General features: G+C 36.1%; 1 protein-coding gene across 1 annotated transcript; it reads left to right on the plus strand.

The window, feature by feature from the left end:
- The first annotated feature begins 1,126 nt into the window (after positions 1 to 1,126).
- LOC121383997 (trafficking protein particle complex subunit 4-like) lies at positions 1,127 to 14,601 on the plus strand. Its single transcript, XM_041514135.1, has 6 exons — positions 1,127 to 1,328; positions 4,215 to 4,389; positions 7,200 to 7,303; positions 9,274 to 9,400; positions 11,736 to 11,802; positions 14,271 to 14,601. The coding sequence occupies exons 1-6, from the start codon at positions 1,154 to 1,156 to the stop codon at positions 14,274 to 14,276; spliced, it is 654 nt and encodes a 217-aa protein (XP_041370069.1). The 5' UTR covers positions 1,127 to 1,153; the 3' UTR covers positions 14,277 to 14,601.
- Positions 14,602 to 14,928: the final 327 nt, after the last annotated feature.

Consider the following 14,928-nt stretch of genomic DNA (forward strand, 5'->3'; position numbering starts at 1 on the left):
CCCCCCCCCCCCCCCTCGTGCTGCCTTGGGTGGCCTTCTCCTACGAGTACGGGCTCAGGGTTTTCGACGTGTTGCGTAACCCAGCGTTATAAAAAAAAAAGTAGTGTCGGAAGTAGAATAAAAATGATTTTCGTCAATTATTTCTTTCATGATACACTGACAAGTATATATTTTCTAAATACCTATTTAATGATACTCTACCTAATTTAGCATTTACTTGTTTTGGCTCTCATTGATGTACAAGGTGGTATTTACTCTTGTAATTAAAATAAAGATGTCAGTAAACAGGTAATCTGTGACCTTTATTGGAATAGACTATAACACATTTTGACCATACATGTCAATTTCATTTACAAACATTTCATTTAAAACTGTAAGTTAACTGATTATTTCAAATTGCAGCATAAATGATGAATTATGACAAACATTCGAAATTTACACAATCTTGCAACCACTTAAAGGTGCTATATCATAGTTATATGTGAGCATCTGTTTGTGATAAAGATTCTCCAATAAAAATTTATTTTCTACTAGTAGATAAAATTATTTCCTATAATCATTTATGGGCATATAGTTAAAGGCGTCTTCTTTAAATGTTAAATCAAAAGTTTATTAAGAAAATAATTTGCAATAGCTGTCATTGTGCAACATTGAGATAGCACCTTTAATACATGTATAATAGATCTCAAACTCATTGTTCTTTACAGTTTTGCTGAAAAATTACTTATAAATGACTACACAGAATTTTGTTTTGGAGAGGGGTATAGGAGTAAACCATCATCAGAAACAGTCCCTCACATATTGTACATAACAGCAATGAAATTGACACGTTGACAAAATATGTTATAGTCTGTTCCAATAAAGTGCACAAATCACCTGTTTACCGACATCTCTTTTAATTACAAGAGTAAACACCACCTTGTACATCAATGAGATCCTAAACAAGTAAATGCTAAATTAGGTAGATTATTATTAAATAGATATTACATAATATTTACTTGTCAGTTTATTATGTAAGAAATAATCGACGAAAATAATTTTTATTCTATTTCCGACAGCACTTATAACCTATCCCAGGCACAAGTAATATGGCTCTCAGCAGTTTTAGTCTACGCTGCTCTTTAGGGGAGGAAGTTATAGCAGAAAAATCGCAATGGCGATATTTACAATTTACATCATTAATAAAGCTGGAAGTTTAATTTTTCATTATGATCATCAAAAAACGCGGCCTGAAATGGAAAAAACATTTAGTTATCCATTAGAACTTATACTTAAGGTATTTGATGACAGGATTGTGGTTGCTTTTGGAGAACGTGATGGAATAAAAGGTTTGCTATGATTTCGACACAATTTTTGTGTGCTGCAGTAGCTGCAGGTGTCCGATCCACAGTGTTAACAACTACGATAAATTACTCTCCTACCTTTTATCACATTTAAAGGCAAGACTTCCGAACGTTCCAGCATTCACTTCATTCAGGCTTATGGTTAGTGATAGTATCAACATGTATGCTGGAACGTTCGGAATTCTCGACCAACTCAACTGCCTAATGGTATATCAAAGGCCATGGTATGTGCTATCCTGTCTGTGGGATGGTGCATATAAAAGTTCCCTTGCTAGTAATGGAAAAATGTGGCAGGTTTCCTCGCCAAGGCTAAACAAAATACCAAATGTTTGACATTCAATAGCCGATGATAAATAAATCAATGTACTTTAGTGATGTCTTTAAACTTTACTAACCTTGCCCTGTTCATATCTTGAGTCAGGACTAACGGGGAGTCTATGTAAGTGAATGGGATTAGACGACAACTAAATGGTCGCCAGCTATTGTTTTCAAAATCTGATACCACAGACCTTTAGTTTGATTATTCTTGAGTTGTGTATTAGCCGACTCTGTGTATAAGCCGACCCCTTAGTTCGCCCCTCAATATCTGGTTCAGAAAGGTTGGTATGATACATGTATACATGTAAGCCTACACAACTTTTATGTAGTTGAAACTGATAAAAATATAGATATAATAATGTCGATCTCATGCAATGTTCAGTCAATCACAGGAATGGTTTTTTGTGAAGCGATTAAAGTACAATATATACAAAAACGGTTTTAATAAATATTTCAAAATGGCTAAAAAAGAATAAATGTTTATAAAAAATCTGCTAATGTGGGATAATATTGTTCTGTTATTTTATTTCCCACTGGTATGGGACTTAATAGAAGCTGTTAAAAATACTGGTTAAGTAAGGGTAAGGTTTTGAAGTCTAGATTGACCAACAAGTTTTCGTTAGTATCGTATTTCCATACACGCCAATATTTTGTTGTATTTTCTTAGACATATTTGTTGACTCTGTGTATTGGCTGACCCATCTTCTCATGATGGTATTTAGAGGCTTGAAAAGTCAGCTAGCAGTGATTCTGCCAGAAAGAAATATTTGGGTATGGCCCTATGAAATTGAATGCAACCACATTCAACAGGGGATATAGGGGGCCTCCCTCAGAAAGAAAATGGGTTATATTTAGGGTTAGGGTTAAGAAAATCATAGAGCAATGAGAAGAGTACTTAATTTTGTCAAAAGGTTAACTTAAACAAAAACATTACCAAAAAATTTGGGTATGGTGCCATACCCGTTTTACCCTCTGGCAAAAACCCTGGCTAGTAATACACAGCGATATACAGTAATCTGATTGGTGTCATTTTACACCAGTTTACAGGAGTGAATTCCATATTCATTTTGTAACGTACATGTATGTAACTCCTGTTTCTTTGGTGCATTCTGCCTGTAGACATTCCATATGTATCTAAGTAGCCTAAATACTCTTCCATTCAATATATCAATAACCCAATGTTTGATGTTAAGTACCATTTTGCCATTAACAAATATTTCACATACATGTATTAACTAATAATACCTGACAGTACCCCCTTTCAATAATGTTCCAGTTATATACAGGTTTCTTCCTGTAGTTTGTGTATTAGTGAATAATATTTTGAACTCTACATTTATCAGTGTAATGATATTTAACTTCAAACATATATACTAGTACTAGCATCTAAGTAACTGTTGGGAATTGGTTGAAATTTCGTCATGATCTACATAGATCACTGGTTTAAAAGTTCACTGTAAAAAAAGGTGAGAATTCTGTGTACAAGCTCAAACAGCAGAATATGTTGGTCATAAATTAAAACAAAATATGGATGAGAGTACACACTAATACTTTGAAAATACACTATAAGTTGTAGAAGCATCACGAGGGGTATATATGGCTTTTTATGTACCCTCTGTGTGTTCTTTTACCCCGAGCCGAAGGCGAGGGGGTAAAAGAGCACACAGAGGGTACATAAAAAGCCATATACCCTGAGAGATGCTTCTACAACGAATTTATCTTGCCGACATGTTAAACCATATAGCCAAATAATTAAAATAACGCCAGACAATAATTGTTAACAATTTATTAACGGAGGAGCCGTACCACGCGGACGCGAACGAAAGCACTTGCCAGTGACGAAAAATAGTTCCATCGATAAACGAGTTTTTAACTTCAAATGTTTGTAATACGAAATTGTCTGAAACAGATATTAATAAAAATAAAATAATAAAAAACACTTTTTTTTATCAGAAATGTATGTAGTAAAAAAAAAAAAAAACTGTTGCTAATCGCGCATTAATACAATAACACCACGACCGTAATTAGGTGGCCGAGTTCAACATTGCAGCTTTTAAAAGTATTGAAATAGTGTATTTTATAGTAAAAATAAAATTAATTGTGTATACTTGATTGATTATCAATGTTATTTATAATCTAATTATTGCTTTAGCATTAACTGGGGCGGCTGGAAACTTGGAAATTACAGACGGGGTATAAGAGAATTTGGCTCCGCCCACAGGGGGATAAGGGATTTGTCCAACGGCAAACAACCAATGAGATTAAAGAATTTTACATGAAGGCGAGATAAATGTAATTTATACCACTGTTCTCATTGTACTGATACTGCATGTTTATCAATATAACACTCAGGTGATCAAAATTTAGCTGGTGTTGTTTTAGTTTTTAGTTTTAATAATAAGATTTTTGAAGATCGAAGTACCGTTCTCGGCTTACTTGATGTACACAAAACATATATGTGGTAATGTGAACAACCGTTCTCCATTTAGTTCAATGCCTGTTTATTTAATTAAAAAAATTAAATAATCAGTTTGATGTCTTATTATTTTTCAGTTGGTCACACAGTCCTGCAGATTAATGATGTGCCAGCAGAGGGTCGTTTCTTGAAGGACAAACGTGACATTCTTGAGGTATTGGCATCAGAAGAAAATTACCCATTGAGCATCAAGTTCGGCAGACCCAAGCTAACAAGCAATCAGCGCATCATGCTTGCATCCATGTTCCACTCGTAAGCTACAACAAATTCAGTGTCTTAGGCAGGGGTGCAGAAACTGAGAAAGTACAATACATTCATGTTATTGTAACTAATCCGCTCACCAAATTCAGTGTCTTAGGCAGGGGTGCATAAACTGAGAAAGTACTATACATTCATGTTATTTAACTAATCCGCTCACCAAATTCAGTGTCTTAGGCAAGGGTGCAGAAACTGAGAAAGTACTATACATTCATGTTATTGTAACTAATCCGCTCACCAAATTCAGTGTCTTAGGCAGGGGTGCAGAAACTGAGAAAGTACTACACATTCATGTTATTGTAACTAATCCGCTCACCAAATTCTAGTAAAAATTCTGACGAGTTAAAAAATATACATGTCACCTCCTGTCTGAATATTGTTTGGTTTTTTTGTTTTTTTCTCTGTATATGCAAATAAAGCATGCAGGTATTTTTCATGGGATCCATATCAGTTTTGACCGTTTCGAACTGTTCAGAATGGGGATGAGAACTGTGTAGTTTAGAAGAACCTTGTCTGCAGTGCTCCAAGTAGCAGAGCTCTACGTTAATATGTACTCTTGGGACTCCTCAGAATTTATGTGAAACACATCGTCATTATCTGAAAGATACTACAATTTCCGAACTCTGTAGATCAAACTGATACGGCGATGGAGCTTATTGGTCAATACCAAGAGGATTCCCTGTTTTACATTGGAAATAGTGCAGTATTATGATTTATGGCTTCGCAAAACCATAGAGTAGTGCAATATGATTTCAGATGGAATCATTGATCAATTGGAAGTCATGTAGAATATATATATATATATATACTCTTCAAAAGAAGAAACGCAAAACCACATTGTCGTAACATTTGGAGAATTGATTTAATTATTGAATGGTGAGTCCGATAATTACCAAATGTTGCAGGATTGTTCACAATTCACTCTAGTCCATTGTGAGTAAGTGATAGGACACACCACCAAGGTCAAGGTCATCTGGAGTCAATACCGGGTGTGGCCTCCGCGTGTGTTGACAACTGCCTGGCACCGCCTGCCCATTGAAGCAACCAGAGTACGGATGACGTCCCGGGGGATGGTGGCCCACTCGGCCTGCAAGGCTGCTGCCAGCTCGGGCAGGGTCTGGGGCTGTGGTTGTCGCTGTCGGAGGCGTCGGTCCAACTCGTCCCATAGATGCTCAATTGGGTTCAAATCCGGTGATATCGATGGCCAAGGAAGGACATTAATGTTGTTGTTCTGTAGGAAAGCCGTTGTGAGACGTGCTGTGTGAGGCCTGGCGTTGTCATGTTGGAACACTGTGTTGGCGTTGGCCATAACTGGAACGACGTGTGGCCGGAGGATCTGGTCAATGTAGCCCTGTGCATTCAGGTTGCCCTGCACGTGGACCAGGTCAGTTCTGCCAGTGTGTGAGATGGCTGCCCACACCATGACACTACCCCCGCCGAATCTGTCCACTTCCTGCACGCAGTTTGCCGCATAACGTTCACCACGACGCCTATACACGCGACATCTTCCATCATGACGTCGGAGCAGAAATCGGGACTCGTCACTGAACCACACCTGTCTCCATCGCAGTTGAGGCCATTGTCGATGAATCTGGCACCACTGCAGTCGGAGTCGACGGTGTTGTGGTGTTAAGATGACACCTCGAACTGGACGTCTGGCACGAATTCCTACCTCACGTAGGCGGTTCCGTACGGTCTGGTCGAATATCCTGCACAAACCTGGTATTGCTGCGGCTGTGGAGGTGGCAGTAGTCAATCGTTCCCGAAGGTGGCGTACCCGGATGTAGCGGTCCTGCCCGGGGGTAGTGACCCGTGGTCGACCGGATCTAGGGAGGTCACGTGTTGATCCATGTTGCTGGTAACGGTCCCACAGTCTGGTTTTGGTGCTTGGGGACACATGGAATGCCCTGGCAACGGCCGTTCTGGATTCGCCTGCGTCTAGTCGGCCGATGGCATTGTTTCTCTGCGGTTCACTGAGACATGGCATGTCCTGGATTGTCAACTGTCGGCCAGATACAGAGGTCAGGCAAGCGAACACCCTGCACTTTTATACTGTCGGTGTTCATGTTGCACGTGCAGACAACGCACGTGCAGTGGTGACATGGTTTGCACGTGGCTGCGTTTTTGCGAATATTCACATTTTGGAACTTTATTGTACAGTAGCTGCATTTTATCGAATGTAACCGTGGGAATGTGTTTGGGACATGCAATGACCTTATATTCACAAAGCATGAACCGGTAGGAAACATAAAATCGGAGTTATAACCCATTTGTACCCTTTTGCGTTTCTTTTTTTGAAGAGTATATATATATATATATCTAGTGTAGGTCTTGGGTACTCGGGTCCAGGTCAAGTTTGACCCTCGAATACTTGAGTCCAATATTGAGGCCCTAATGTACATAAAGGTATCATAAAACATGCAATTAATGCTAACATTCAGTCCCACATTACTGACATTCAAATCCACATTACATCAATGTATGTTTACAGACATAACTGTGCTCCCATATTTCTTTTCAATGAAGGTAAAATTAGCTAAATGTGCAGTGTCTATCCTAGTATCTGAATACATGTACATGAAGGTATCATAAAACATGTAATCCATGTTGTATTGAAAGTTGATTGTTTGGTGCAAATTAATCATTACCAATGATGGATGATGAAAGTCCAGCCGTTTTGCAACACCATATAGACCTGACTTGCTGCTTTGTGATTGGTCAACAGTTGTGGTATTACATGTAGGTGTTTTATGCAACAGGCACTGTTCTGTAATGTTCTGTGTTAATTTGCTTTATTTTTTCAGCTTGTTTGCCTTTGGCAGCCAATTGTCACCAGAATCCCATTCATCTGGAATTGAGGTACTAGAAACTGATACGTTTAAACTCCACTGTCAACAAACTATGACAGGTAATCAAAATGATACAGTTATACTTTTATTATAATATTAGGGCTATAGCTATCGATGAGCAGAAAATTTCACCCAAAATGACAAAAATCTAATTTTATTCCAACAAAATTTTAATCATTACATGAAATTATTTTGACAAATTAAAATAAAATTTGCAAATTGCTTTTACAATTCACAATTGGCGAATTTGGCAAGAGACAGAAATGGTCTGCCTATATAAAAGTTAAAACAACCACCTGTCATTAGAGGCCCTCATGTCATCCCCCAAATCATTTATTCAGTCTGTGAAACCCCTCAGTAAATCAGAATTGAATGTTTTTCACCGTCCCTTTTTAAATATCAGTACTGAAAAAATCCTCTCTACATTGGATACCTGTTAATACCAGATGTTTTACTTGATCCTGTGAGTGTCTGGTTTAGAGGGGTTTTGCTGTAATATAAACTGACTGTTTTATTTTTATTTGTGGGGGTGGGGAGGGTCAGTGGTAGAGCATTTTTTAAGAAAGCCAAGTAAGCAGCTCTCTACAGAAATGAACACAAAAATAACATAAAGTTTTGAACAATTTGTATAATCGTAAGAATTAAGATATTTTGCTTTGTTTATTGACATGAAAAATGAGATACCTGAAAAAAAGCTTTAAGATTCTTAAAAATAACTTTTAAAATTTAAAAAGAAAGAACAAATTTCCTTACAAATAATTTTTACTTTTCATGTATATTACAGGTTTGGAAAGTAGGTCAAGTATTTCAAGGTTTTTATTAGTCAACCAGAATGTACAAAAACATTTACAAAGTCTAACATTAAATGAGTTAAGTCTTTCTTTAAAATTTCATAGAATGGGGTGTGGGGATTTTAATAATTTGTAAGCTACTCTGGTGTGTTATTGTGTTATTTGTATATATATTTATCCTATAACTTACCCATGATATTCATGTCATAAACCCATGTAATAATTTAGTGTATTAACCCGGTTAACAATGATATGCAAATTTGCAAGGTCTCTAATGTGTTGCCATGGATGGGTTATTTGCTTACATGCCAACAAGACCTGTATACCTGAGTGTAACGTTTTCAAGGATTTAGTTAAAATGTGTGACGTCAAACTAATTTATGCTAATCGTGATGATGTAATATTACCGATGGAGGTGACTAGTACTGTGATTTACTAAATATCAAATGAAAATTTTATTTTAGAAGTGTTACAGGATAAATAGAATTCGCTACTCATGCACTAGTGGTATCATTAAACTTTTTAATCAATCTAATTGAAATCTGAATCCATGCTTATAAATCTTTCAAGTCTAGGCTCAGAGCTTTAATAGAGTATCACATACAATTATACATTTTCATTTCAACTTATTTTCGTGCTTACTAGTATATCCTATTAAGGTTCAAGCATGCTGTCTTGGTCACACACCTCAGCTATATGGGCTGTCTGTCCAGGACAGTGGGTTAGTGGTTAGTGAGAGAAAAGAGTTGTTGTTAAAACTCACTCTGGGTGGGAACCCTGTACCTACCAGCCTCGTGTTCAATGGCTTAACCATGACACCACCGAGGCAGGTAACTTGTACAATTGTTATTGTACATGCAAACCTTTCCATGCAAACAAAACTGAGGGCAGTGGTTAATTGCTCCCCTTAGTTCGATTATGGGGAGCCATTTAAGATTCCATATAAATTCACATGCTAAGGGGAGCTGAAAATTACTCTCTTTAAACTAGTTTCAGGAGATTGCTCCCCTTAAATGACAAAGGAAAGATCATCCAACTGTCAAGACGCAACTAGCATAAACCTGAAAACTCGAAAAGCTGTCACACATTGAGAATGATTGCAAAAAAAGGTAGCCTGGACAAATAACATGGTCTTGTCTTGTCTCAGATCTACTAACAGTGACCTCCAAGACAGTGGTCAGTAAGATCATATTTTAATGAGACCGATATTTTAATCTACATTCTATTTTCTCTTACAGGTATTAAGTTTATAGTGATTGCTGATCCTCGACAGTCTGGCACTGACATATTACTAAAGAAGCTATACGAAATATATTCAGACTTTGCACTGAAAAATCCATTTTACACTCTTGACATGCCCATCAAGTAAGTATAGACTATCAGACCTGTCAACCCTCCCGGATTCCGCAGGAGTCTCCCGGTATTTGATCAAATTTTTCCTGTTAAATGACATTTTTGTAAGCATAAAAAAAAATGATCCCGTTTTGCCAAAATAACCTAAGAGAAGTAACTCATTCTCATTCGGAAAATGTTGACTACTTTCGGTTTCCGAGACTGTAACAGGCCGAATTGTCCCGACTGTTTAACCTTTGCCAAAGTAAGACTTGTGGGATATTTATATTGTTAAAAAAGCACATGGAGTTTATAAAATGAAGTGTTATTATAATGTTTGTTGTCATCGTAATGGCTACGAAGCGTGTTGCCACTAATTCAACAGGCTGTGTATTGCCATTCAGTGTTGCCATATATATATAACTATCCAATTTAGTTCTAATAACGCCTCTGAATTGTAAAATGTCTTCCCACTAGATTACATAATGCAACTATGACAAATCTGAAGTGCCAGGCTCTGGCCCAGAGTGACAGCGATAAACACTATGCATGTTAATGATTTTAAATAAGTACCACGCCACTGTTCCTCATAATAGTAAAACCCAAATATTAATTTATAACATTTAAATAACCATAAATGATGATGTAACGCTGTAAGTGTAATACCGTAAATGTACTAATTAATTTTTTAATTTCTTGTTCATGTTCTTAACATTTTCAACTTTTTTTTATTAAATCATAATAATATTTAAACTTTAAAATGTAATAATTATATATATTTTTAATTAATTAATTTAAACTTTTTTTTTTTTTTAAATGCCAAGATCTACGGTTAACAAGTATATATGACATTATGTAGTGTTCCTATAACTTATTGTAATATATTTATTTTTTTAATCTTGCGATTTTGGGTTAAATTGTGTTAATTTACAAAATCTCCTCCTTTTTTTTACAAAATCTCCTGCTTTTTCAACACACACCTCCTGCTTTCTCTTGACTAAAGGTTGACAGGTCTGAGTATAGAGGACATATGCTTTGTGTAAGTCATATGTTTTCCCAAATTAAGCAGTAAATTTATTATTTTTATTGTACCGATCTGTCCTTTTTTGGTTTTTATGAAAAACATTCTGTTACAAACTTCAACATTTTATATTCCTTTAAAGGGATAGTAAACTCAAATATGAGCCTTATTTGTTGGACCACCAACTCATACTGACACTATAAGAAATGAAAAATGTGTAATTTTAGAGTTAATTCAAAATACGTGATTATTCCTGCTAACTAGGGGCAGCCATTTTGTTTTGTTTTCATGGCGTCCGGTACTATAGCTTGGGGCGAAGTGACGTTAGCTCCTACCAACTCCTGTATGCACAGTTTAAACAAATGCTCTAATTTATGACAAGGCGCTTCGCTTTTATCAACCTGACTTGTAAAACAAAATAAATGACTTGATAGTATAATAAACTATTAACTAAATATATTTCAGTTATTCATATATTTCAGAATAAAATGAAATGGAGTTATAGTATTTTTCTCTCTTAAAAAATCCAAAGAAAAAATGCATATTATTAGGCCTATTGGTAGGGTACGTTGGTGCAAAAATGACCACTCATGATACCCAAGCGATAATTTTCTTTTTTTTGGGACTACATAATTGTTCAGTTTTGTGATTTTAGATGGGAACGTCTACTTAATCAAGGGTTTTACAGAATTATTTACAGTAATAAAGCAGGATGGCTGATCATGTCCATTACAAGTTTAGGGGTGGCCATACAGGTATCCCACAATACCCTGTGATATTCATAAAACCGGCATGTATTTTGGGGGGTCTAAATTAATTACCGTGACTGGATACCTTCCAAATATACACCTGCCAATCAGGAATCACAGGTACAGGTCACGGAAAGAAAAGACCAATTAACTAAGAAAACACTCCGATTATCATTTTAGTATATGGACAAAACATGATAGTTATTTTGACAATGGTGGTTTATTTTATTTTGAAAAATAATATATACTTATTGCTGGCAATAAAAGGTATTCAGTGCATGTACATTATTACCATACATGTACACAAATTCCTTAGGGCATAGGTATATGTGAGCAGGGGGGGGGGGATTTGGGGGTTGAAACCCCAGTGCTCAGAGTATATAATATAAACTTCTCTTAGAGACAAATGTTTTGATATGCATTGTTGATTACCATCAAAATCTTAACACACGCACAGCTGCCCACTCACAGAAAGTTTGTGCAGGCATCTGGTAAGATATTTGCTATAATTTATTTTCAAAATATGTTCTGCTATCGCTATTTCTCAAAAGAAATTTGTCTCGTGTTGAAATCTGTACTCTACTCTCTTTCTTTGCAGATGTGAACTGTTTGACCTCAACTTACAGACCCTAGTTGAGCAGTCTGAAAGACTTGGCTTAAATGTAGTAAGTATAAACTATATATGAAGAGTCCATTTCCAATGGTCAGAATGTTTTAGAGGGGTGGGGCTGACATATTTCGCTGGAAGCATCTGATGCTGGGACAATGATTGTTATTTGAGCATAGGAGGTTATGTGATGTTGCGGCATCTGGTGTCTGTGAACTTTTAAATTTTTAACTTCTCTTCTTTAGTACTAAACCTGGTCCAAATGATCCAAGATCCAAGATGGCCACCCTGGCCTCTGATTGACTGAGACATTTTCGACTTCTTCTCAAGTTCCACCAGGCAGATTTCAAACAAACATGGCCCAAATGTTCCTCTCATGGCTGTTATTGTTTTAGCCAGTTCAAAATTCAATGTGGCTGTCATGTAGATTTTAACCAAATTTGGTCCAAACAATTCATGGCCCTGATCAAGTGTTATTTTGCGCGAAGATTTGAAATCTTTTTTGACTTGTTCTTAAGTTCCATCATGCAAATTTCAACAAAAGCTGGTACTCTGACCATTACCAGTTTACACCTTCATTTATTTCATAAATATGTCACACAAATTAGAATTTCAAGACATATGATGGTATAAAGTGATTCATTTATTGGTTCGAGTTAACAATACATATGTATCCACATCTTCATGTGTTCATTGTGATAAATAATTTTTACTATGGTTCTATGGTTCACTTTTTAGTTATAGATAGTTAAATACACGGTGAGCCTCTTGTTTTGATTTAAAGGAAGAGTCATACATGTATTTACTTACTAAATGGCTGACAGAATATTGCCTGAAAATATATGTGTAACACATAGAGAACAACAAAAGAAATGCAAATATTTTAATTCATATATTTTTTTCATGATACAATTAGTTCAAATGTTCATAGGAAATTGATCATTTTAATAGACACAAAACCTTATGGGATTCAAACTAATAATTAAAAACATTTATAGAGAACAAAAGGCTCATAGTCATATAATAAAATGTTCTTTGCATCTATGCACTTTATGGCAATCTGATTGGTCCAGAGGTGCTAACTTTTTTTCGTTCATATCTCGATGAACTGAAAAAATTTAAGCCACGACTCGCACTACTTTTGGGCAACAAGCCGGATTATTCAGACAACCATATTTAGATATTTTGAAGAAAACACATGTGAAAGCTACAAAAACAATTTTAAAAATATTTACGATAAATTAATGGAAAATGCTATAGCAGAGTAGACATGTACGCATTGATTTAGATATTAATCAAAAGCCTATTCGCTAATAATGACATGAGACTCGGTCAATGGCCAAAGAAATCATGTAGGAAACTTCATGCCTGTAACTTACTTGTAAGCGATGTTCTACAGCTGTTGGCAAAAATTAAACAGTTCCAGCGACAGCATAAATGTTAGACACCTTTCCTTCTTTCATTTTCATAAAATATAAACTAAACACAAATTTAATTAAATGATCTGTAAAAATGCACAGCAGCTAGATGAAATGGCGTCGCTTATCAAAATGACGTCATTTACAAAAAATCACCTGATTCAAATAATAATGAAAGAACGTTTGCATTCTTACGCAACATAAGTATCAATGAAGTTTACACAAACAATACTACAGGCATATTTAAAGCTAAACAAAATAAATTCAGGTATGTATTGTTAAAGTATGCATATAAATTTAATTATAAGATTTGACCGCAATTATCTTTTGGTGGAGTCATACAGTGTGCACATCGTTTTTTCGGTTGATACTTCCATGAACCAAAAAATAATTGCGGTCAATTTTTAAATAGACTGGATATGGTGCGTGCATGCATTTTATTGCACATATAAACTGCATATGATTATTTCATTGCGGCTGGCCGCATGTGTTTTGCAGACGCACACATCACACTCATCCAGTCTAGACGCTCTCATTGAACCTAATGTATTTTGATATTAGCCAGTCCGCACATATGCTCCGCATCCTCCATATGAGCCTTACGTTAATGTATGTGTTTCTTTTGTTGTTCAATATACATTTAATCACATTTAATTTGTCTTTATTCATCCAGCTACATAATCGTCATCTCGTCATTTGTGTTAGTATATTTTCGTAGCTGTTTAAAAAAAAAAAAATTCAAACCTTATGATAGCTAGTGGTATGTAAAAAGGAAAACATGCATGCATGCGTGTGCACTCATGGACACAGATTTCATACAGTATCAAAAAAAAAATCATCCATCTGCAATGCAGTTTCAGTTTTGAGGTGTGCTATACAATTCTTTTCGAAAACTCTGAAACTAGAATATTATGTCATCCCCTTCAAGTTTGAGTTATCAAAGTTTGACTGTTATATATTGTCAATAATGATTCAGTCAGCAGGTTATATCCATGGTGCATGTGCAAAAGCACTTCTACAGTGCAGTATGTTATGTATTTTTGCTAAATTTAGAAAGAAATGTACCATGATATTACAGTGTATTCAAAAGTATTTTTGTTTTTTTCAGATGTGAGCTGTGTGACCTCAACTGGTCAGATCGATGAACCCTACCTGAAAAGTCTGAAAGCCTGAATGAACCATGTATAAAATTATGTTCAAACATATACTCAGTTACCAATACTGATGGCAGCAGAATATACAGTGTCAGTTTCAGTCGGTTCAGCTTGTGATATCAGCCATGAAAACCACTGCAATAGGGCTTCCAGATGTCCGTTGAAGGAAGGAAATGTTTAAATAGTTAACGACGCACTCAACACATTTTATTTACAGTTATATGGCATTAGACATGTGGTTAAGGACCACACATTTTGAGAGAGGAAACCCGCTGTCGCCAATTTATGGGCTACTCTTTTCGATTAGCAGCAAGGGATTCTTTATATGATAGCACATACCACAACCTTTGATGTACCAGTCGTGGTGCACTGGATGGAGCGAGAAATAGCTCAATGGGCCCACTGATGGGGATCGATCCCAAACCGACATGTTCTCTATTCTGGGATTATGTCATCTCCTTTATACTGGAGTGGCTTGGGGAATGATCAGGTCTTGCCAGCCCAAATCACCAAATTTGGCACCCTTGTATTTTAGAACAGTACAAGTTTGTCAGGTCAACGTCAACAGTTAAACAGCAATGGTATTCAAGAAATGTACAAAAAAGCACTAAA

The sequence above is a fragment of the Gigantopelta aegis genome, chromosome 10 (assembly GCF_016097555.1).
Source record: "Gigantopelta aegis isolate Gae_Host chromosome 10, Gae_host_genome, whole genome shotgun sequence".
Classification (NCBI taxonomy): Eukaryota; Metazoa; Mollusca; class Gastropoda; order Neomphalida; family Peltospiridae; genus Gigantopelta; species Gigantopelta aegis.